We start from the raw sequence: 25,268 nt of genomic DNA, 5'->3' as shown, positions 1-25,268 counted from the left end.
CGCTCTTGTCTATGACTGGCGTATTGGTGGACAGGTTAGCAGATACGTAGATGAATTATCGACTTGGCATTTTTAGCTGAAGATTCTTACTAAAGGTTTCTGCTGAGAGCGGTGCAATGGGTCGAGCCTTGTTGATCCTGTTAGCCAAACTAATAAACCCAGAATGGTCTCCTGTAATGTTCTATGATTCAGGGCATTCCACGCTTTCTGTACTTTGGATTGTCAAAAATTTTACCTGGTGTGGAACAAGGGGTGGTTGTAGTTTGTCTGCGGTTGAGGCCTGGTAACAAAGACGCTTCAGGCCCAGGATTGTGATTCTTCATCTTCTTTAATCTCTCTTGGACAATAGGTTCAATATCCTGTGCCCAGGTGAGAAAGAGAAACCAGTCATAGTTTCTGCACCCAGACTCTGTCATGTTACAAGGGTGTTGTATTTGTCGGTGTTGCAGGAGAGCATGTTGGATTCAAATTTGATGATTTGTTAAATAACCTATTGACATGACTGCACCTTTTTTGAAATGTAGAAGCATGTATATGTGGGCCATTTCCACCACTTAGCTTGTCCTGAAGCTTAATAGCTTAAACTCAAATTGATTTTCCTGCCAAGTACGTATTAAACTTTTTGTAAGTACCTGTGATCACGTCAACCTGCCTCCCTAGGCATTCTGTTACAAACAGTCAGCAACTTGCTGTTTCATCGTTCCCTGGACATCTCCATACTCCTACTGTTTCGATATTTCCATCCCGTCTGCATTTTTCTTCAACATCAATGTTAATGATAACCATGAGGACTTCAGAAAAACTTCACTCTAACTATTTTCATACCAGCTGTCTCTCTAAGGAAAGGTCATTTAGGCATAACACCGTAGGGTGGTCATATCAGTTGACCTGTGTTATGAAATTTAGTATCTTCAGAAACTGAGGTGACAGTATTTCAGAGTCAGTATACTGTCTTTGATCACTGACTTTGTAATTTCTAATAATTTGTATTTCTCCCAACAGGCTGTTGATCATTGCAAACGCCATATCTGGAACTGAAAGGCATCAATTTCTGGATGAAGACAATAATCATTTTAAAATAAGAATCATTTTTGTTTCTCTGGAATATTTTTCAGTTTTGTTTGCTTGCAATGTATACTGCCACATTAGGCAGAAAAATGTATCTACTCTAACAATCTGTCAAGGTTCCTTAAAGTCTTGTATCTGCGACAACTAATGATGTTTAATAGTCTAACTGCCTCGTCGTGATATGTAGATTGTAAGCGCCCTCTGACTTCCAGTCCCACTTGAGTTGTGGTACTAGTTGCACTAGGTGGGCTGCTAACAATGCTATATTGCAGGAGATTGAATATCAAGGTAAGTCCTTGGACATAGTACACTGGAAGGAAAATGCAGCAGTGCAATAATTCTTTTGCAAGTTTGACAATTAATGTATAATTTTTTTGCAGTTTGATTTGATTGGTTTTACTACTTGACAATTAACTAAGCTCTACTTCTGAGTATGATTGGTCTGAATGGCTTGGGCCAGCATGTTCAAAGTTTCTGGAATATTAGTGTTTTTGAGTACAAATTTCTGTTTGCCTTGATGTCTGTCTTTGAATCTAGTGAAACGTGTGTAAGGTGCTTTGCCAATAAAATGTACACTAAATCCTATCTGTGCAGTGGCCATATTCTTTGTGCTGTGGGAGCTGCCTGCATTTGATTTCCAGTTAACTCAAAGGGAGTTCAGTGGATGCAGACTTTTTTAAATTCCTTATTTTCTTATAATGGCAACTCTCTGGCCTGGGGTACAGGTGTTCATTGTGTACCATCTGGAGCAAGTCATGTGCAGAAATCTCATGAGGAATACATGTCAACTTAAATAATACTCAACCTGTTTGTCTGCTTAAAACTTCATCTGTGTTACCTCTGATTTTGATTATTGCAATGCATTCCTGTCCAGTCTCTGACACTGTGCCCTCATGTCTATATATATATATAACAACTGCACATCACTTCTGCACTCAGTGACCTGTGTTAGATCCCATTTAAGCAATCATCTTGGTTTTGAAAACTGTCTTCCTTATTTTCACATTCCTCCATCGCCTGTACCCTCCCTATCTATTTAACTTTCTCAAATCCCACAAGTCCTGGGATGTCTGCCCTTCTCCAATACTGGCCTCGTGAGCAGATTTTAGTCATTACACAATTGTCGTCTGTGCATCTGGAATTCCCTTCCTGAAACAATGACTCCTGCAAGTCACTCCTTAAAACATATTTTACCAAGATTCATATAGAAAATCATAGAATCCCTACAGTGTGGAAACAGGCCCTTTGGCCCAACTTAGTCCACACCAAAACTCTGAGCATCCCACCCAGACCTATCCCCCTATAAACCCACCTAATCTACACATCTCTGAACACTACAGGCAATTTAGCATGGCCAATCCACCTAGCCTGCACATCTTTGGACTGTGGGAGGAAACCGGAGCACCCGGAGGAAACCCACGCAGACACGGGAGAATGTGCGTTGCCTGAGGGTGGAATCGAACCCAGGTCCCTGGCGCTGGGAGGCAGCCGTGCTAGCCACTGAGCCAATGATCTAATCTATTATTTTCACAGTTGTGAAAACCCTTGGGACATCTCACTGCATTAAAGGTACTGTACAAGTTGTTGTTTTCACTAGACTGTCGTAGCTGCTTTGCCATTCTGGAGGGTAATAGATGGAGTTTTGCATTAACTCCACTTACTGGCACTATCCCAGGTCCCTGGAGCTAATTAGTGCCCAAAATGCATCTTTCTCCGCTTCCGTATACTCAACAATCAAATATCTGCACAAATAACTGCAATACTAGAAATCTGAAAAAAAACAGTGCCTGGAGAAACGCAATAGGTCTGGAGCATCTGAAAAGAGAAAACAGTTAATGTTTCATCAAAACTGACAAAGCATCACTTGACTCAAAATGTTAACTGTTTTCTCTTTAAAGATGCTGTCAGTCCTGCTGTTTCTCCAGCAATCTCTATATTTGTTTCAAATATCCACAGGTCTCTGGCACTGAGCATTCCAAAGACTTACAACCTTCAATGATGAAATTTCTCATCTTAGTCCGAAATGGACTAAGTTGAAAAAGTTGATTATATAGACTTGGGTGAAAATGGGTTGGCTATGATGAAAGCAGCCTGTCATGTCAGGGCCAAGGGTGTAGGAGTGGTTAAAGGACATTGAAGAAGTTGTTCAGGCCCTAAAATTATTGAACTCTATATGATAAGAGTCCTGAAATGGAAAATGAGATTATTCTTCCATCTTGCACTGAGCCTCACTGGAGTACTGTAGCATGCCCACGACACACATGTTGGCCAGTGGACATGTGTTGAAGTGGCAGACAACTGGAAGCCTGGGGTCATTTTTGTGAACAGAATGTTGGTGTTCTGCAAAGTGGTTGCCTAGGCTGCATTTCGTCTCCCCAACGTAAGGAGATCATGTTGTAGGCAGCGAATTCAGTCGACTAGGTTGAGTGAAGTTCAGGTAAGTCATTGCTTCACCTGAAAGCTGTGTCTGGGCCTTAGATAATGAGAAGGCAAATGGACAAGTGTTACACCTTCTCCATTTGCATGGGAGGGTAGTGTGGGAAAGGTGTTGGGAATGGAAGAGGAGTAGAGAAAGGGTCCCTGAGTGAATGGTCTTTGTAGAGATCTGATAGGGGAGAGGAGGGGAATAAGTGTCTGGTGATAGCATCCCACTGGAAATGGTAGAAATAGCTAATGATCCTTTCAATGTGGAAGCTGGAAGTGGGGGACTGGGATGACCTATCAGTGTTGTGGGAGGGAGGTGAAGGGGCAAGGGTAGAAGTGCGGGAAATGAGTCAGACGCGGCTTAGAGCTATGTCAACCATGGGGACATTATGAATGGGATTGAGAAATAAGGTGGACTTTTCTGAGGCAAGAAGGTGGAATCATCAGAACAGAGAGGAGGCGGCGCTGGGAGAATAGAATGAAGTCTTTACAGGAAGCAGGGTGTGAGGAAGTAACTATGGCAGTCAGTGGGTTTGTAGTGAATATTGATGGCCAACCTATCCTCAGAATGGAAATAGAGATGTTGAGGAAGTGATGAGAGGATTCAGAAATGAACAAGTGAAGGAGGAAATTGGAAGCAAAATTGATAAGCATTTCCAATTCAGGACAAGAGAGAGAAACAGCACCGATGATGTCATCAATGTACAGTGAAAGAGTTGTGGGTCAGGCCCTGAGAAGGACTGGAACAAAGAATATTCCATGTACCCCTTGAAGAGACATGCATAACTGTGTCTCATGTCGGTACCCATAGCCACCCCTTTGATCTGACAAATGTGAGAGGAGTTAAAGGAGAAGTTGTTCAAAGTGAAGACAGAATTGGCCAGACATGAGCGTGGTGGAGGATAGGGACAATTAAGGCCTTCTTACCAGAAGAAGTAGAGAACCCTGAGGTAATCCTGATGTGGAATAGATGCATAAATGGATTGCATATCCATGGTGAAGAGAAGGTGACTGGTGCCCGCAAGCTAGAACTTCTGGAACTTGATATTTTCTTTCTCTCCCTCCTGAGGTCTTACCTCTACCTTTAGCTTACTTCACTGTCTTGCTATCTCGCTCTCGCTCTCGCCCCGCTCATCCTCAAAGTACTATCAGTTCTGATGAAGTCATACTGGACCCAAAACATTGACTCTGTTTTCTCTCCACAGGTACTGCCACATCTACTGAATTTCTCCAGCAATTTCTTTTTTTTGTTTCTGATACCCAGCATTTGCAGTTTTTTGTGATTTTTGTTTTTAGGGTTCAGTAACCTAAAGAAAGATTGGATTACTGGAGAGGGTAGGCTTTGTTGTGTTAAATTGGTTACATCTTATTCCTGGCTTATACATTTATGTCATTTTTTTGGCAAAAATGACAGGTTATTCTCCTCATTCTGTCACAATCGAGGTTTGACATGTCAGCTTTGTACATAGGGTCGAACAAGCGGATTATAACAAGCTGCTGTGTTGAACACCATGACTATAATCTGCTTAAATCTAATACAAATATCTTTTGAGATTTACAATGAATTTGGAGTTTTAGTGGATTTATAAAAATGGGAAGTTTATTTTAGAAGGGAGAACAAAATTAGGGTATTATTGAAATGGAGAAAAAGTACAGAAAGCTGCAGCATAAAGGGACTTGGGGGTACTTGTGCACGAAACATAGACAGCTAGTGTACAGTTGCAGCAGGTAATCAGGAACGCTAATGGAATATTGGCTGTTATTTCAAGTGGGCTGGAGTGTAAGACTGTGGAAGACTTGCTGCAGCTGGACAAGATGTTGGTAAAACCACATCTGGAGTACTGAGAACAGTGTTGGTCCTCTTATTTAAGAAAAGATATTTAGTTGAAGACAGTTCAGAGAAGGTTCACTTGGATGATCTCTGATATGGAGGGATTGTCTGAGCAAAGTTTAAATAGGTTGGGATTCTACTCATTGGATTTTAGAAGAGTGAGAGGTGTGACCATACTATGGCCTTAAGAGGTATATTTTCTCCAGGTGTTTTTTTTGAACAGAGGTTTTGAGCAGTTGGTGGAGAGCTGTCTAGTCCAAGCCAATAAAGTGAACAAATTGCAAGACCTTGGGTTTTTTCCCTAAAGTCGGAACAATAAAAACAGGCTGAATGGGTGGAGTCAGGCTCCTACAGAACCAGAATTTTAGTTTATCTTTCAGTAGTTGTTGGGGTTTTGAAGCTTCCATACATCTCCCTTCTACAGGAAACAGATTCAGTTCTCTCTCTGCCAGAACTTTCTCAATGTTCTTTCATCCTGCATTTACTGAATTTGCCTTTGCCAAGGGTATGTTTATGCAATGTTACTATATTGGAGCCGTTGTTTTTTAATAGTTAAATAATCTGTTATTTTGTTGTTTTCCAATAAAGTTGTACAAATTCTCCTTTCTTTCATTTGTCTCTTAGTTAGAAGTAAAAATAAAGTGTCTTCCTTAAAGTTGATTAGTGTGACCAATTGAATTACGCCTGGAACACAGCACCTTATGTTTGCCTTTAAATAAGATAAAAGTTAGCCTCGACTCTATCTCCTTAATATATTTGCAAAGGGTTGGGTTTGGTCTGGTCCATAACAAACTGGGGGCTCTTGTCAGGATCAAAATCTCTAATTCCAGGTTGAGTTTCAGGTCATTGGACTCAAAGACAGTGAGTGGAGAGTGTCATAGAGCCCTACAGCACGGAGACAGGCCCTTCAGCCCAAACTGGTCCATGCCGACGAAAATGTCCATCCATGCTAACCTCATTTTCCTGCACTAGGTCCACATCCTTCTAAACCTTTCCTATCCATGTATTCATTCAAATGCCTTTTAAATGTTGTTAATACACCCACCTCAACCATTTCCACTGGCAGCTTATTGCATATGCGTACTACCCACAGTGTAAAAAAGTTACCCTGCAGGTTCCTATGTATTCTTTCCCCTTTTAACTTAAACTGATGGCCTCTAGTCTTCGATTCCCTAACCCTGGGAAGAAGACTGAGTGCATTCACCCTATCCGTGCCTCTCATGATCTTATACACTTCTATAAGATCCCCCCTTAGTCTCCTACGTTCTAAAGAAAAAAGTCCTAGCTTGTCCAACCTCTCCCTATAATTCAGTTTCTTGAGTCCTGGCAACATCCTTGTAAATTCCTTCTGCACTCTTTCCAGTTTAATAACATCCTTCCTATAGCAAGGTGACCAGAACTGAACACAATACTCCAAGTGCGGCCCCACCAACATCCTGTACAACTGCAACATAACTTCCCAACTCCTATATTCAGTGCCCTGACTGATGAAGGCCAGTGTGCCAAAAGCCTTCCTCACTTCCCTGCCAACCTGTGACTCCACTTTCAGAGAACCACGCACATGAACCCCAAGGTCCCTCTGTTCCACTTCACTCCCTAAGGATCTATCAGTGGCTATGAAAGTCCTACCTTGATTTGACTTACCAAAACGCAACACCTCTCACTTATCTATATTAAACACCATTTGCCATTTCTCACCCCACTCCCCCTGCTGTTCAAGATCCTGCTGCAATTTCTGATAACCTTCCTCACTGTCCACCATATACCTATTTTAGTGTCATCCACAAACTTACTGATCATACCTTGTACATTCTCATCCAAATCTTTGATATAGATTACAAACAGCAATGGGCCCAGCACCGACCCTTGAGGAACACCACTAGTCACAGGCCTCCAGTCTGAAAAACATCCTTCCACTATTACTCTCTGTTTCCTACCATCAAGCCACTTGTGTATCCAATTTGCCAGTTCTCCCTGGATACCATGCAATCTAACTTTCCAGAGCAGCCTACCATATGGAACCTTATCAAAGGCCTTACTGAAATTCATACAGACTGTCTAGTGCCCTGCCCTCATCAACGTTCCTGGTCACTTTCATCAAAGAACTCTAACAAATTTGTGAGGCATGATCTCCCCCACATGAAGGCGTGCTGACTATTCCTAATCAAACCCTATCTTTCCAAACGCATGTATATCTTATCCCTCAGAATCTTTTCAAGTAACTTTACCACAGATGTTAAGCTTACTGGTCAATAGTTTCCAGGTTTTTCTTTGCAGCCCTTCTTGAATAAGGGCACAACATGTGCTACCCTCCAGTCTTCCAGGACTCCACGTATGGCTAACCATGATGAAAATGTATCAGCCAGGGCACCAGCAATTTCTTCTCTAGCCTCTTGCAGGGTTCTTGGATATATCTGGTCAGGACCAGGAGATTTATCCACCTTCATGCATTCTAATACTTCCAACACCACCTCTACTGTGATATGGACTGTCCCCAAGATATCGCCACTAATTTCCCCAAGTCGTCTTGTCTTTCTCCATAGTAAACACAGAGGAGAAATATTCATTGAGGACCTCGCCCATCTCACATGGTTCCACTCATACATGTCCACTTTGGTCCTTGAGGGGTCCTATTCTCTTTCTAGTTATTCTTTTTCCTTTTTTTTCTATTCATTTGTGGGATGTGGGCGTCGCTGGCTGGCCAACATTTCTTGCCCATTCCTAGTTGCCCTTGAGAAAGTGGTAATGACCTGCCTTCTTGAACCACTGCAGTCCTCCTGCTGTGGATTGCCCTACAATGCTATTAGGAAGGGAATTCCAGGATTTTGACCCAGTGACAGTGAAGGAACAGTGAAGCAATATATTTCAAAGTCAGGATGGTGAGTGACTTGGAGGGGAACTTGGTGGTGGTGATGCCCTTATCCTTCTAGTCGCTCCCCCCCGCCCCGGAAACTCTCTTATTTGCAGTGGGCTTAGTCTGGTCCATAACGGAGATAATCTCACTGAAACATATAGGGTTCTGAAGGAGCTTGATGAGAAATGCTGAGAGGATGTTTCCACGCATGGGAGAGACTAGGATCAGAGAGCGTAGTCTCAGAATAGAGGGATGCCAATTTAAGAATAAGATGAGGAAGAATTTCTTCTCTGAGGGTTGTGAGAGTTTGGAACTCCTTGCCATGGAGAGCTATGGGGCAGAGTCCATGTGTATATTTAAGGCTTAGATTTTTGATAAGTCGGTGAATCAAGGGTTACAGTGAAAGGGCAGGAAAGTGAACAGAAAGGCTGTTGGATCAGCCATTATCCTATTAAATTGTGAAGCAGACTCAAGGGACCAAATAGCTTACTCCTGTTCCTATTTATTATTATCTTATCATCTTTTCAGTTTTTTTGGCTTTTGGCAATTTCGTCATGTCATTCGCTGCTCTGATACTCAACTCACTTCGTTTTCTTTTCACAAAATCTTTGTTATTTCATTTTCAATTAAAAATCCAGATATTAATAACCCTATTGCAGGTGGTTTCACTCATTCTTTTCAAGTTCAGTGTCAAATTACTGTTTTAAACTAATCCAAACCCTGTTGCTAGGCAGTTAGCTTTTTTCAAAGCTACTTGGTGACAGTACAAAAGAATCAAAATCTAGCATCCAGTAAAAGATATGCTCTTATGTAACCATTAAGTGACTGCACAGTTCCTATTATTGCTTTAGCTGTATATAAAATAAAAAATTCCTACGTGTTCACAGAATAATATTAGAAACCTCAAGGATGTCGTGGACCTTGGCGTGCCTGTCCACTGGTCCATTAAGACAGCGAGACTGTAAATAAAATAGTTAAGAAGGCATATGGGATACTTTCCTTTATTAGTTGAGGTAGAGAGTTTAAGACCAAGAAGGTTATGCTGGAACTATGTAAAGCATTGGTTAAGCAACAGCTAGAGTATTGTTTGCAGTTCTGGAATCCACGTTATAGGAAGAATGCAACTGCACTGAAGAGGGTGCAGAGGAGATTTAGGTCATAAGGTAGAGGAGCAGAATTAAGCCATTTAGCCCATCAAGTTTGTTCCATCGTTTGATCATGGCTGATGTGTTTCTCAACCCCATTCTCCTGCCTTCTCCTCTTAACCCTTGATCCCCTAACTAATCCCTTATCTATCACAGTCTTAAATATGCTCAATGACTTGGTCTCCACAGCCGTTTATGGCAATAAATTTGACAGATCAACCACTCTGTTGCTGAAGAAATTCATCCTTAGTTCTGAAAGGTATTCCCTTCACTTTGAGGCTGTGCCCTTGGGTCCCAGTCTCTCCTGCTAGTGGTAACATCTTCTCCATGTCCACTCTATCCAGGCCTCTCAGTATTCTGTAAGATTCAATGAAATTCCCCGTCATGTTTCTAAACTCCATCAAGTACAGACCCAGAGTCCTCAACTGCTCCTCATATGACAAGCACTCATCCCCAGGACCATTCTTGTAAACTTTCTGTAGACGTCCTCCAGCAACGGCACATCTTTCCCTAGATATGGGGCCCAAAACTGCTCAGAATATTCCAAATGTACTCAGACCAGAGTCTTACACAGCCTCAGCAATATGCCTCTGCTTCTTTATTCTGGCCCTCTTGAATGCTAACATTGCATTTGCCTTTCTAACTGACAACTGAACCTGCACATTAACCTTAAGAGAACCCTGAACTAGGTCTTCAAAGTCCTAGCAGCATCATAGGAGTAGAGAGGCTGACGTTTTGGGCCTAGACCCTTCATCAGAAAAGCTTTTCTGATGAAGGGTCTAGGCCCGAAACGTCAGCCTCTCTGCTCCTATGATGCTGCTTGACCTGCTGTGTTCATCCAGCCCTGCACCTTGTTGTCTCTAGATTTCAGACTGAGCTACTTTAAGGGATATTAGGTTGTATACCAAAAGCTTGGACAAGAGGTCTTTTTTTTAAAACAGCAGCTTAAAATGAGGGACAGAAAGGTTTAGCAAGCGAATTCCAGAGCTTAAGCTGAAGGAGCTGCGGCGGCTAGAATAGATGACTATTGCGAAAGGTTACTATACAAGTTTTTTTCTGAAGAAGGGTCTAGACCCGAAACGTCAGCCTTCCTGCTCCTCTGATGCTGCTTGGCCGGCTGTGTTCATCCAGCCCTACACCTTGTTATCTTACTACACAAGTTCCTGTTGTGGTATAGAAAGGTAAATCGTTCAGAAAATGAGGCGACAATTACTGAGCGTGGGGTGGGATGTGGAGAAACTAAAGGCAGTCAGTAAACAGGGTAGGGTTCAGGGAGTGAGACCCGGGGAATCAGGTCACTCTCCTCCGAATCAGGGCCAGTCAACAAGCCTCTCTGCTCCTATGATGCTGCTTGGCCTGCTGTGTTCATCCAGCCGTGCACCTTGTTGTCTTGGATTCTCCAGCATCTGCAGTTCCTACTATCTCTCTTCAAAGTCCTTTTGTGCTTCAGATTTCCGATGACTTTCCCCAGTTAGAAAATAGTTTACGCCTCTTCTTCCCAAAGTGTGTAACATCACACTTTCCCACATTGTTTTCCATCTGCCACTTTGCCCACTCTCCTATTATGTTCAACTCCTTTTATAGCCTCCCTGCTACCTCAACACTACCTGTCCCTCCACCTATCTTTGTGTCATCTGCAAATTTAACAACACTGCCTTCAGTTCCTTCATTCAGATCATTAATGTATAATGCGAACAGTTACAGTTCCAACACTGAGCCCTGTGGAAATACACTGGTTGCTGGCTGCCATTCTGAAAAAGTTTCCTTCATCGCAACTCTTTGCCTTCTGCCAGTCAACCAATCCTCCCTCTATGCCAGTACCTTGTCCCAAACAGCATGAGCCCTACTCTCATTTAGCAGCCTCCTGTGAGGCTCCTTGTCAAAGGCTTTCTGAAAATCCAAATAGATCAACACATAAAGGTGGCTAAATCCCCAGGACCTGATCAGGTGCATCCCAGAACTTTGTGGGAAGCTAGGGAAGAGATTGCTGGGCACCTTGCTGAGATATTTGTATCATTGATAGCAACAGGGGAGGTGCTGGAAGACTGGAGGTTGACTGATGAGGCATTATTTAAGAGGGCTGGTAAGGAAAAGCCAGGGAAATATAGACCAGTGAGCCTGATGTCAGTGGTGGGTAAATTGTTGAAGAGGATTCTGAGGGACAGGATTTACATGCATTTGGAAAGGCAAGGACTGATGAGGAATAGTCAACATGGCTTTGTGTGTGTGAAATGGTTTCTCTAACTCGGTTGAGTTTCTTTGAAGAAGTGACAGAGACAATTGATGAAGGCAGAGCAGTAGACGTTGTCTATATGGACTTCAGCAAGGCGTTCAACAAGGTTCCACATGGTAGACTGGTTAGCAAGGTTAGATCACATGGTATCCAGGGGGAACTAGCCAATTGGATACAAAATTGGCTTGGAGGTAGGGGACAGAGGGTGGTGGTAGAGTGTTGTGTTTTTTAGACTGAAGGCCTGTGACCAGTGGTGCACCGCAAGAATTGGTGTCAGGTCCACTGCTTTTCATCGTTTGTATAAATGATTTGAATGTGAATGTAGGAGGTACGGTTAGTAAGTTTGCAGATGACACCAAAATTGTTAGTGTAGTGGACAGTGAAGAATGTTTCTCAGAGTACAACTGGATCTTCATCAAATGGGCCAATGAGCCGAGGAGTGGTATTTAGATAAATGTGAGGTGTTGCATTTTGGTAAAGCAAATCAGGCAGGACTTGTAACGTTAATGGTAGGGTCCTGGGGAGTGTTGTTGAACAAAGACACCTACGGATGCTGGTACATTGTCCACTTGCAACTCCACTTCCAAGGAACAGAGTGGTGAAGAAAACATTTTGGCATGTTTGCCTTCATTGGTCAGAACATTGAGTATAGGAGTTGGGATGTCATGTTGCAGCTGTATAGGACATTGGTGAGGCCATTATTAGAAAACTGCATTCCGTTCTTGTTTCCCTGTTATCGGAAGGATTTTGTGAAACTTAAAAGGATTCTGAAAAGATTACAAGGATGTTGCCAGGGTTGGAGGGTTTGAGCTATCGGGAGAAGCTGAACAGGCTGAGGCTATTTTCCCTGGAATGTTGGAGGCTGAGGTTTATAGAGATTTATAAAATCTTGAGGGGCATGGATAGGGTGAATATCCAAGGTCTTTTTCCCAGGGTAAGGGAGTCCAAAACTAGAGAACGTAGTTTTAAGATAAAGGAGAATGATTTAAAAGGGTCCTGAGGGGCAATTTCCTCACACAGAGGATGGTGGGTGTATGGAATGAGCTGCCAGAGGAGGTGGTGGATGTTGGTGCAATTATGCTATTTAAAAGGCATCTGGATGGGTACATGAATAAGAAGGGTCTAGAGAGATATGGGCTAAATACTGACAAACGGGACTAGATTTATTTAGGATATCAGGTCAGCATTGACAAATTGGAACAAAGTGTCTGTTTCTGTGCTGTATAACCCTGTGACTGTATAAATCCACTGGCTCTCCTTTGTCTAAATTGCTTGTTACCTCCTCAAGGAATTCTAACAGATTTGTCAGGTGTAAACTCTCCTTGACAAAGCTGTGCTGACTCAACCCTATTTTACCATGCGCTTCCAAGTACTCTGCAGTTTCATCCTAAATAATGGGCCTCAAAATCTTACCAACAGCTGAGATCAGGCTAACTGGACAATGGCTTCCTGTCTTCTGCCTCCCTCCCTTTTTAAACAGACGTATTACATTAGCCCTTTTCCAGTCCTCTGTGATCCTCCCTGACTCCAATATCTCCTGAAAGATCACCATCAATACTTCAACAATCTCCTCAGCTAGCTCCTTCAGAACTCTGGAGTTCTGGTCAATCTGGTCTGGATGATTTATCCAACTTAAGACCTTCCAGCTCACAGCACCTACTCCTTAGCGATGGCCACTACGCTCAGGTCTGCCCCCGGACTCTCTTGAAGTTCTGGTCTGCTACTTGTGTCTTCATCCATAAAGACTGAAGCAAAGTACCTTTTCAGTTCCTCTGCTATTTCTTTGTTCCCCATGATGACTAATGCAGCCTCATTTTCCAGGAGTTGAATGTTCACTCTTGTCTCTGTCTCTGACCTTTTACATATCTAAGAAAACTCTTCTAATCTTTTTTTATTTTACTAGCTAGCTTACTCTCATATTTCATATTCTCCACCCTTATTCATCTTAGTTGTCTTCTGCTGGTTTTTAAAGGTTTCCCAATCCTCTGGCTTCCCATTAATCTTCACCGCATTGTAAGCTTTTTCCTTTATTTTTATGCTGTCCCTGACTTCCCTTGTCAGCCAATATTGCCTTGTCTTCCTGCTATGTTTCTTCTTCCTTGGGATGAATTTCTGCTGCGTCTCCTGAAATACTCCCAGAAAGCAGTAGGGTGGCTCAGTGGTTAGTACTGTTGCCTTGCAGCACCAGGGAGCTGGGTTCAATTCCAGCCTTAGGCAACTGCCTGTGTACAGTTTTCACATTTTCCCTGTGTCTGAGTGGGTTTCCTCAGAGTGCTCCAGTTTCCTCCCACAGTCCAAATATGTGCAGTCTAGGTGGATTGGCCAGGCTAAATTGCCCGTGATGAGCAGAGTAGGTAGATTAGCCATGGGAAATGTAGGGTTACAGGGATATGGTGGGTCTGGGTGGGATGTTGCTCGGAGGTCAAAATGGACTTGATGGGCCGAATCGCCTGCTTTCACACTGTAGGGACTCTCTGATTCTATGAAACCCCTGCCATTGCTAGTCCACCATCTTCCCTGGTAGGCTCCCTTTTCAGTCAACTCTGTCCAGCTGCTAATTCATGTTTTTGTAGTTACCTTTATGATTCCAGTTTCTCCTTCTGAAACTGCAGTGTGAATTCTATCATATTATGAACACTGCCACCTAAGGATTTCATCATCTTCAGCTCCCTAATCAAGTCTGTCTCATTACACATCACCAAATCCAGAATTGCCCATTCCCTAGTGGGCTCTACCACAAGCTACTGCAAAAAAAAATCTTGTAGACATTCCACAAATACCTTTTCTTGAGATCCACTTCCAACCTGATTTTCACAGTCCACTTGCATTTTGAAGTCCTCCATGGTTATAGTAATAGTGTCTTTCTTAAATGACTTTTCTGTCTCCTGATTTATTTTCTGCCTCACATCCTGATGGCTACTCGGAGACCTGTACAGAACTTCGATCAGGATAATATTTCATAAAATCATAAAATCCCCACATTGGACACACTGGAGTTGGTTTTCTTGAAGCAGAGATGACTCAGGGGCTCATGATAAAGAAGTATGAGATTATGAGAGGCCTAGATAGAGTAGGCAGGAAGAAACATCCCCCCTGGGTGAAGGAATTAATGACGAAGAGAAAGAGACTTAAGGCAAGGGACAGGAGGTTAAGAAAGGATGTGAGGAAAAAAATTTTCACCCAGAGGGTGGTGGGAATCTGGAATTCACTGCCTGTAAGGGTGGTAGAGGCAAAAACCCTCACAACATTTATGAAGTATTTAGATGCCCACTTGGCGATGCCAAGGCACGTAAGGCTGTGGGAAAGTGGGGGGAAATGGGAATACAATAGTTCACTGAGATAGCAGGAACTGCTGACGCTGGAGTCAGAGATAAAAAAGCATGGAGCTGGAGGAGCACAGCAGGCCAGGTAGCATCAGAGGAGCAGGAAAGTTGACGTTTTGGGTTGGAACCCTTCTTCAGATAGTTTACAATAGTTCACTGGTTGGTTTTGACCAGCACAGATTCAACCTGAGGGATCTTTTTCTGCACGGTAGATCTCTATAAATGTTCCAGCACTGAAAGACAGATGTCTGAATCAGCTGTCCAAATGAGCAGCATGGCTTAGTGCCATTCTCCTGTCTTTTGCTCATACCCTGCACATTGTTTCTGTTGAAATAATCAATGCCCTTTTGAATGTTTTAATTGAGCCCACCTTCTCCAAATCTTCAGTGCATTTCAGACCCAAAATATCCATTATTTGAAAAGCTTTTTCCTTAAATTGTATTCCCTTCTTTTGCAAATCACTTTAAATCTATGCTCTCTCATTCTTGATCCCTTATTAGTGAGTGACAACAGTTTCTCCCTGTCTATTCTCCCTGTCTATTCTCTCTGGGCAGCCTCATGACTTTGAAACTCAGCTTAGTTGCCTTCTCTCCATGAAGTTCTCTATAACAAACAGTCCAACCTTCCAGTTTTTCCAGTTTATATTTCCATATAAAACATCTGTAGTCCTTACAGTAGCAATGAATTATTCAAGTATTTTAAAAATCTTAATTCCCCAAGTGAAAATCACAGAGCAAACAAATTGACTCCAATTATAGGGAGAGAATCAATTTTACTTGACCCCTCTAGTCAAACACTAAGAGATTCTAACTGAAGTAAACAATCTTAAAAAATAAATGCTGATGTCTGTTTCAATATTTATGATATTTTCTGAAGCTGCATTGCAAATTTATTAAAGGGACAATATCTTAATTGTAACTAGGTTCAGACTCTTTCACATTCCAAATTTGGTTTAGATTGCTGTTAATCTTTAAGGACAACCTTTTTTTTAATTCTAAGAAATATAATTGATAAATTCTATGTAAATAATGCACATGATTGATTCACCAAGCTTGTGAGGACTCTCATGGGTGACCTCCGTTAGTCAAGAGTCTGCATTTTCAGATTTCAGATTTGGCTTTAGAATCCAGGTGTAGAAATTTGTCTTGTGTGTGAAATAGGGTCATCAGCAATAACTCGTATGATCAAATATCATGTTATAAGATCTTTCCAGACAATGCAAAACAAAATAGTTAGTGTGCAGTTTTTATCATCAGGGATTCTCTGACTACTGGAAAAGACATGAGTTTACTTGGAACATGTCCTGAACTTTTTCAAATTCTTTGAGCTATTGTTTATAAGAAATTAACTTTTTCATCCTGATATCTCTTTATTATGGCAATAAAGATCCTGGACAATATCTTCCAAATGCAAGACCACTACGATCCAGAAGAACAAGAGCAGCAGATACATGAGAACACCACCTGCAATTTCACCTCCAAGCCACTCACTATTCTGACTTGAAAACATATCACCGTTCCCTCAGTGTTGCTGGGTCGAAATCCTGGAATTCCCTCCCTAACAGCATTGCAGGAGTGAAATGCATCTGTTCAAAAAGACAGCTCACCACCACCTTTTCAGGGTAACGAGGGAAGGGCAATAAATTCTGGCCTGCATCACTGAAATGAATAATTGAATAAAGTATTTCTTTATAAAGATTCCTTCACAATATTGTTGAAAGAATAACAATTTGGGGGTGAGAAGTGCTCTTGACAAGGTGGATGCTGATAAAATGTTTTCTCTTGTGGAGTGCAATAAAAATAGGGGGTGTCCATTTAAGCAAGACTTGAGGACGAACCTTCAGATTGTTCTCCCCAGAAGAGCAATGGAGGCTCGGCCACTGAAAATATTCAAGATTGACTTAGATAGAGATTTAATCGAGGGTCAGAAAAGTGAGGTTGAGGCCATGATCCAACCAGCCATAATCTAACTGAATGTCAGAACAGGCTTGAAGGATCAAAAGGTCCATTTCTACTCCTAATTTTTATGTTTAAAGGGAACAGTTGACACAAAATACCATAAATGCATGTAAGGGGAAGCTGGGATAACACAAGGAAGGATGGAAAGAGGCAGTTCCAAAGAAGAGTCATTGGAGTTATTGAACTATTAAAACTCTGTGCTGAATCCGTTGAGTTTCTGCAGATTATCTTTTTATTTCAGATTTCCAGCACCTGTGGTTTCTTCGTGGAAAGAGAACATTGTTTGGCATAAATCCTGAATGGATTTGTTGGATTGAACAGTGTGTTTCTTCCCTGTAATCCCAACACTGGTCAAAACACTCAGGATTCCATATCTTTTAGTCTCTTGAGGGAATGTTTTAATGTGAATCTGAATCCCAACTCACTTCCTCACTTCAATCTGCCTTACCCTTGTCCCTCACCAACAACTGCCATGATTTAAAATAAGCAGAATATCCTACTTTGCAGACTCAGCAACATTGTCTGAAGTCATTCTGATGTGTTCACACACACAAGCACTATTGATTTGAATAAGCAGTGATCAATGTCCATCTTATTTTATCCCTTGACTTAGTACAGAGGAACACACTCTCTTTCTCTATCTGTGTATATCACATCTCTCCTGACTTGGATGTTCTTGATACATAGAAGACTTTTTGCCCAATATGTATCAGCGCTGCTCCAAGTCCAGATGGGACTACATGACAATACAATCTGAAATCTTCTTTGTGATTGCAATAAAGGATACTAACATTCTGGTGGCAGGTGTTTTCAGTCCTTGGAATGTAGGGATTAATTCCTCTCTGGCCAAAGTGGAAATGACAAAGGACTTGAGGACAGACTGGTTCCACTTTTTAAGAAGTCTGGTAGACATGATCCAGGAAGTTACAGACCAGTGAGTCTTATGTAAGTGGTAGGGAACTATTGGAGAAAATCCTGAAGAGCAAATTAATATCCAATTGGAAAGGCAATTGTTAATTAGGGATAGATTGCATGGCTTTGACAGAGGGCAATCTGGCCTAACAAATTTGTTAGAATTTTTGAAACGTACTCAATTGTGTGGTCAGGGAAGTTCAGTTGATGTAGTTTATATGGATTTTGGCAACGTTTTTGACAAGGTCCCACAGGGAGACTGATTGCACATGCAATCAAGAGAAACTTGGTGAGATAGATCAGAAACTGGCTTAGAAAAAGGACACAAAGGGTAGTGGCAGAAGGCTGTTTGAGTGACCGGAGGCCAGTGTCTAGCAGTGTACCACAAGGATCAGTACTGGGACCCTTATTGTTTGTCATATATGTAAATTATGTAGATGAAAATATGGGGGGAATGTTAAGCAAATTTTCAGATGGCACCAAGATTGGTAGAATGGTTAATAGAGAAGATGATGTTTGTAGGTTACAGGGAGATTTAGATGGGCAAACCAGTAGCAGAAGATTTTTAACTCTGATAAGCGCGAGGTGATGCACTTTGGAAGAAGAAACAAGATGACGGAGTATTTAATGAATGGCAGAACACTGGGTAGCTTAGAGGAACAGAGGGATCTTGGGGTAATTATTCAGAGATCCCTGAATTCAGTAGAGCACATGAATAGGATAGTTAAGAAGGCACATGGGACATCTGCTTACATCAGTCAAGGCATTGAGTTTAAGAGCAAGGAGATAATGTTGGAATTGTACAGAGCATTGGTTAGACCTCAGCTGGAGCTGTGTGCAGTTCTGGTCACCTCACTACAGGAAGGATGTGATAGCACTGGAGGGAGTGCAAAGGAGGTTTACCAGGATGTTGCCTGGGATACAGAAACTGATCTCTAAGGAGAGACTAGATATGCTTAGATGGTTTTCTTGAGAGCAGAGAAGACTGAGGAGGGGCGGCACGGTGGCTCAGTGGTTAGCACTGCTGCTTCACAGCACCACGGACCCAGGTTCAATTCCACCCTCGGGTGACTGTCTGTGTGGAGTTTGCACATCCTCCCTGTGTCTGCGTGGGTTTCCTCTGGGTGCTCTGGTTTCCTCCCACAGTCCAAAGATGTGCAGGCTAGGTGGATTGGCCATGCTAAATTGCCCGTAGTGTTCAGGGATGTGTAGATTAAATAGGTTATAGGGGGATGTGTCTGGGTGGGATGCTCTGAGGGTAGGTGTGTACGTGTTGGGCTGAAGGGCCTGTTTCCACACTGTAGGGATTCTATGATAATTGTGGTATATAAGATTATGAGGGGTATGGACTGGGTGAATAGAGAGCAGCTGTCCCCTTGGCGGAGGGGTCAATCATAAGAGGGCATAGTTTTAGGGTAAGGGGCAGGAGATTCAGAGTGGATTTGTGAAAAAAAGACTTCTTCAATCGGCAGGTGGTGGGAATCTGGAATGCACTGCCAGGGAAGGTAGTGGAGGCTGGAAACCTTACAACCTTCAAAAAATATTTGGATAAAATAGCATAACATACAAGGATATCGGACAAGTGCAGGAAATTGGAATTAGCACACTTTGTGCTAGTTTTATCGCCGCAGACTCAATGAGCCAAATGGCCTTTGCTGTGCTGCATGAATCTATGAATCTTCCAGGTGAAATAACTCCACAGAGTACCCCATTATTTACGCATGAACAGTCCTTGACTTTAGTCCTTATTCAGAGTCAAGTACTTGAGTGTCAATATCACTGACACTGACCCTTTTTATTTGTCACCCAGGGCTCCCTGATTGGGCCAGATTAACAGCCCCTGTCAGGGGACTCATATTCTATGAGGTCCAGCTGGCTGACCTCATTACAGTCACTACCCCAGGGATCACTCTGTGTCATAACTTTAGGAGGATTGTGACATATGACAGCTGTAGGCGGAGCTAACTCTGATATTGATTGGTACTGAATTGATCAGTATCAATATTCTGAAAACTGCTGCAATTTTGACTGGATCAAAATTTTCTACCCCCAGTGATAAGCCCAGTAAAAGGTATTTCTTGCTTGTGAAATGTCAGTTTGTCCATGTGCTTTGTCACATCACACTACATTTGTTGCATTAATAATGAAGAGTTTCTACATGTTATAGACTGGAGTTGCTCCTTGAAATGTACAACTGTTGTAAACACATCTGCACTGACCTCTAACCCCTAACAGTCCTTCCACAGCTCATACATTTTCCACTGGAAAACTTCTGTTGTTGAGCTGATCACACATGAGGCATATTTCTGACAAGGCCTCTCCCAATAAGTGTGGAATGTGATTAGACATGAAATGGTTCTCTGAGATGAACTTGCCAATATCCCATTGTAGACATGGAGAATCTTGAAAATGTTAGCACTGCGTAGGTATGTAGCTGCAATAGTCAGCAGAGCAGAATGCTCCACTTCGCAGTTTTGTTTTAGTCTTTAGTTCTGGAGGTTATAATTGACTTGTTCTTCTTTGTTACAACTGCCATTGAACTGACCCAAGGAGTTAGTTATGTTACAGGAACAATGATGTCCTGTCTGACCATTCAGGGTTTCCTTCAGCTTAACCATTAAGGTAACTACAACTAAAGTATATTGGACTGAAGTTATTATCTCAGTTATATTATCTCAGTCCTGAGGAAGGGTCACTGGACCCAAAACGTTAACTCTGATTTTTCTTCACAGATGCTGCCAGACCTGCTGAGCTTTTCCAGCAACTTCTGTTTTTATCTTGTTGAGCCTGATTGGAATTTTTCCATCAGCTCGTTCTACATGATTGCTGAATTTCTCAGAATGTTCCATGTTAAACATCCCTCACTTAGTGTTGTGTAGTTGGTGAGTGGCTGTATTGGTGCACCAGTAGAGGGTGTTCTAAATCTTTCAACATGATCATTTTGCTGGATGACATCCATTCCCATACTGAACTTTTTACCCAGTAGAGTGGAGACTGTGTAGTCATTCTATTAATGAGTCATAGTCTAGATTGCACCACAAATCACCAACGAATGTGTAAATCACTTTGAGGCCCACTTCAGCCATCGTTCAGTGAATGATGTCAACAAAGCTACAAACAGTGACCTTAGGTTTGTTCTATGACCTAGAGGACATCTGAGAATGGATTTATTTATTTATGCTCAATTCAGCTAATTCCATGCTTCCTGGTGGAGTTACAATGCATTAGGAATAAAATTTCAGAATGCCAGGACACTAGCCGAGGAATAGATAACTTACTGAACTTTAAAAGTTTCAGTCTGCACTTACTTGAAAAATTAGGAGCATCTCAGAAAATCTTATGACATGTACTGGTCCGACTAATCTTGTATACCTGAAAGTGGAACTTCAGTACATTCATTACCAAGTACTCCTTTTTTCTGTTTTTCTTTTGCTGCCTTTTTTCATCTGTGTTGACTTTAAGGAATGACTTTAAACTCGTGTGGGTTTATGTTAGATATGTTTTTGTTGAATGTTTTATGTTAGAGATTAGTCTAAAACCTACTTTAAATTAGAATCAAATGGCTGTAAAGAATGCATTCAAATTCAACATTAAATAAAAAGGAGCATCCAGTCTTGAAACTAAAGTTTATACAAATTACATGATTTGGATCAGAATATAGGAGGCATGGTTAGTAAATTAGTGGATGGCACCAAAACTGATGGTGCAGTGGACAGTGAAGAAGGTTATCTCGGGGTACAACAGGATCTTGATCAATTGGGTCAATGGGCTGAGGAAATTTCAGTTGAATAAATGCGAGGTATTGCATTTTGGTAAAACAAACAAGGGCAGGACTTATACAATTAATGGTAGGGACCTGGGTAGTGTTTTAGAAAAGGGAGACCTAGGGGTTCAGGCGCATAATTCTTTGAAAGTTGGGTCACAGGTAGAAAGAATGGTTAAGAAGGTGTTTAGCACACTTGCCTTCATTGCCTAGACCTTTGAGTGTAGGAGTTGGGACATCATGTTCAGGTTGTATAGGATGTTGGTGAGGCCTCTTCTGGACTATTGTGTCCAGTTCTGGTCATCCTGTTATAGGAAGGATATTATTGAACTAGAGAAGATTCAGAAAAGATTTGCCATTAAGTTGCCAGGAATGGAAGGTTTGAGTTATAAAAATAGGTTGGAAAGGCTGGGTTTTTTTTCCAATGGAGCATGAGATGTTGAGGGGTGACCTTATGAAGTTTTATAAAATCATGAGGGGCATAGATAAGGTGAGTAGCAAAGGTCTTTTCCCTAATGTGGGGGATGTTCAAGCCTAGAGGCCATATTTTTAAAGTGAGAGAAGAAAGATTTAAAAAGGACATGAGGGCCATCTTTTTTCACACAGAGAGTGGTTTGTGCATGGAATGAATGGCAGAGAAAGTGGTGGATGTGGGTGCAGTTACAACATTTAAAATACATTTGGATAAGTACATGAATAGGAAAGGTTTTGACAGATATGGGCCATGTGCAGGCAAGTAGTTTAGTTTGGGAACATGGAGGGCATGGACTAGTTGGACCAAAGGGCCTGGTACCAGGCTTTAAAAACATCTGTTCAAAATTGGATTAACAGAGCACATTGAGCAGACCATTGTTGTGTTAGTGATTAATTACTGAAAATATAAACTAATTAAGCTTAATTAAAGGATATGTCTGTCAGATATCAAAGGGTTCCAAGACCACATTAGCATGTGGAAGAGGAGGGTATTGAACCATTCCCTCAGGGTTGAAACACCTTCAGTTGACTATATCCTGTCTGAAGAGGATTGAGGGAAGGGAAATGTACTTTGGAGGGCTCTCAGTGACCCACCATGGGCGATGGCGGGTGATATTGGATGAGATGGGTAATTTGCTCGTTTCAGGTCATGTGCTTAACAATCATACCTGTGTGGAATCAAGTCAGGATCTCAAAATTGTTATGGAGCAGAAGGAGGTCATTCAGACCATTGTGTCTGGACCAGTTCTGTAAGTAAGCATTTCACTTCACATCATTCTCCAGTCTTCTCCCCATAACTAGTCAAATCATCTATGAATAATTTACCACTGGATTTCCTATGAACCTGTTATGCATTAAAGGAGAGAGAGGAACATATATCCACTTGACAAAGTAATTTTAATTACAGACAGATATCTATGTGCTAAAATTTTTGAGCAGTTTATTTGAGTGGCTGTATGACTTTTACATTTGCACTTCATTAATTCTGTATCAATACTTTGCATTCATTAATACGTCTTTTTTAAATAAAACTTCTTTGAATTTACAATCAGAAACATCTAGCATTTCCCTCTTGTTCTAAGTCTCTTTCAAGCCATGAAGATCTGAAGATTTTCTTATATTTTCTTCGAGGCTTTTATTTGAGTTCTGAAAATACTGAATACTGAAAAACTCTCAGAAACACACAATAATTTTTAGTGGACAAACGTGGTACATAACCTGTATGAACATACTCTGGTCATTCTGCAGTAAGGTTGTGTTTTATTTCTTGTGTTGTCAGTAAGTAGTACACATCGAGTTGCGTAAATTCAAGTTACTTGAAAAGCTCAAATAAGTTTATTAACAGTTTAGACTACAGTTTACTGTTACAGATCATGACATATGGAACTTCCTATTAGTAAGTATCTTGCTTGACTGTACATGGCAGTTGGTCACATAGTTTATATTTTGATCTTTGGCTTATTAGAAATTGAGCTTTTAAAACAATGTAATTCTTAAAGCATTTTTTTCAAGATAGAATTGCATATACTAGCAATGAAAATACATATACATTGTAATAGTTGCACAAAACTAAGTATACAGAAATAAGATTTGTAAGATTTAAGGGTTTAAGAGTCTGTATAAAGTGGAGGTGGTTTGGCAATCCTATGGTACTTGTGAAGTTGTAACCTTCCAGAGATTTAGACTTCACACCGGGGAGTTCTCGACTTGTAAGTGTGTTGGAATCTTATGTGTACTAGCATGTTGATTGCTATCATGATGGCTTCCACACCTTCATAATCCAGGCTGCTTTTTTGTGCATAATTGAAGCTTTGTGCAATTCCATGAGTTGGTTCTGTTTCCCCCTAGTTTTGCTCCATCTGGTATTGTGACTTTACAGGATCTACACTCACTTTCAGATACCTATGGGAATCACTATGTTCCCTTTATAAGATGAGTTACTCTTGTCACAACCTGCTTGAGAATGTGTGCTGATACTCAAACCCCACTATTCTTGGAGCTGTTGCCAAAGTTGAAGATTTAATCAAATTACTGGCACTCGCCAGTTTCCTGTCTGATGGACTCAGGTTAACAGAAAACACTGCCCACATTTCTGTTCTTAATAAGGAATGACTATTTATTGCAGATAAATCAATTCTAACAAAAACAGAAATTGCTGGAAAAGTTCAGCAGGTCCGGCAGCATCTATGAAGAAAAAATTCAGAGTTAACATTTTGGGTCCGGTGCCCCTTCCTCAGAACGGAAATCAATTCTAACCCCATGCAAACACAAATATTAATTATCAACATATTAGTTGTTATAATAATACTTCACTGCAGAGAGGGAAAAAGGAAGGTGCTAACTCTTGCAGACTGGAGGCTTCTGCGTCTTTATGTCCACATACACTCTGTCCATCCACTCAGGAGGTAACCTCAGGGTTATCACGCTGATGACTGCTGGCTTCCATGATTGATCCTAATTTTTAAAAAAATCAATAATTTGCCTCTGGGCAGAGCTGGCTCTGAATACATACCGATGGTGCTTTTGGGTCTCGAGCAGCCTGATCTGTTGTCCTATCTGCAAAATCACAGAATTGTTATTAGGAGAAAGCCATTTAACCCATTGTGCCTATACCAGTTCTATTAGCCAGTGAGTACAAAGCTGGCATTCAGTGTTAGCCAGGGCAGTGACAGAGGCTGAGGGGTGAAGGGAAAGGATCCTTAAGCACAGTTAAGTAACGTATCAATACCTTGTTCAAATCCCTATCCTCCAGCAAAGTCAAAGAGGTCCCCAGTGAAAACTGGACTGAATTCACAGAAAGTTCCACAATTGTGACAATGAGAGTATCCTTTACATTGGAATGAAGACAGTACTGAAACAAGAGTAGTCAGCAAGCACCACAGATTCAAAACTGGTTTGATTGGAAGAGTTTAAAAAGTGGATTTCTTCATGAATATTGTGAATGTATGTTTAAAAGTGAATCCCACTAAGTTCTATATAAAAAAAGAGAATTCTTGTTGTGACAAAGGTCCACACAGGCTCCAAAACATACAGGAAGCTTAAGTTTGGCAGACATCCAATTCAATCATGCATGCATTTGTTCTAGTGTGCAGGTAAAAAATTGCAAACAAGAGACATGAGCAAGAAAAACCTAAAACAAAGTACATACTTATTACGACACAGCATCACCTGGTGACTTGAACCCTGTCCTTCCTCACACCAGCAAAGAATTAACTCTTTCTGCCAACAGTTTTCTTAAATTTTTCCATGTTCAATATTGCTAGATGTGTGGTCTTCAACATTT

General features: G+C 41.4%; 1 protein-coding gene across 1 annotated transcript in view; it reads left to right on the top strand.

Moving 5' to 3' along the window:
- The window catches only part of LOC109936623 (prosaposin), a 36,423-nt gene extending 34,770 nt beyond the window's left edge, over nucleotides 1–1,653 (top strand). The window contains exon 12 of the mRNA XM_048616168.1: nucleotides 1,003–1,653. Coding sequence (XP_048472125.1) covers nucleotides 1,003–1,038 — 36 coding nt within the window. The 3' untranslated portion in view covers nucleotides 1,039–1,653. The remainder of the gene's footprint in view (nucleotides 1–1,002) is intronic.
- Nucleotides 1,654–25,268: the final 23,615 nt, after the last annotated feature.

Source organism: Rhincodon typus, chromosome 34, assembly GCF_021869965.1.
Source record: "Rhincodon typus isolate 14 chromosome 34, sRhiTyp1.1, whole genome shotgun sequence".
Taxonomy (NCBI): domain Eukaryota; kingdom Metazoa; phylum Chordata; class Chondrichthyes; order Orectolobiformes; family Rhincodontidae; genus Rhincodon; species Rhincodon typus.
Note: the sequence above shows the minus strand (reverse complement) of the source record. Positions and strands in the feature narration are given on the sequence as shown.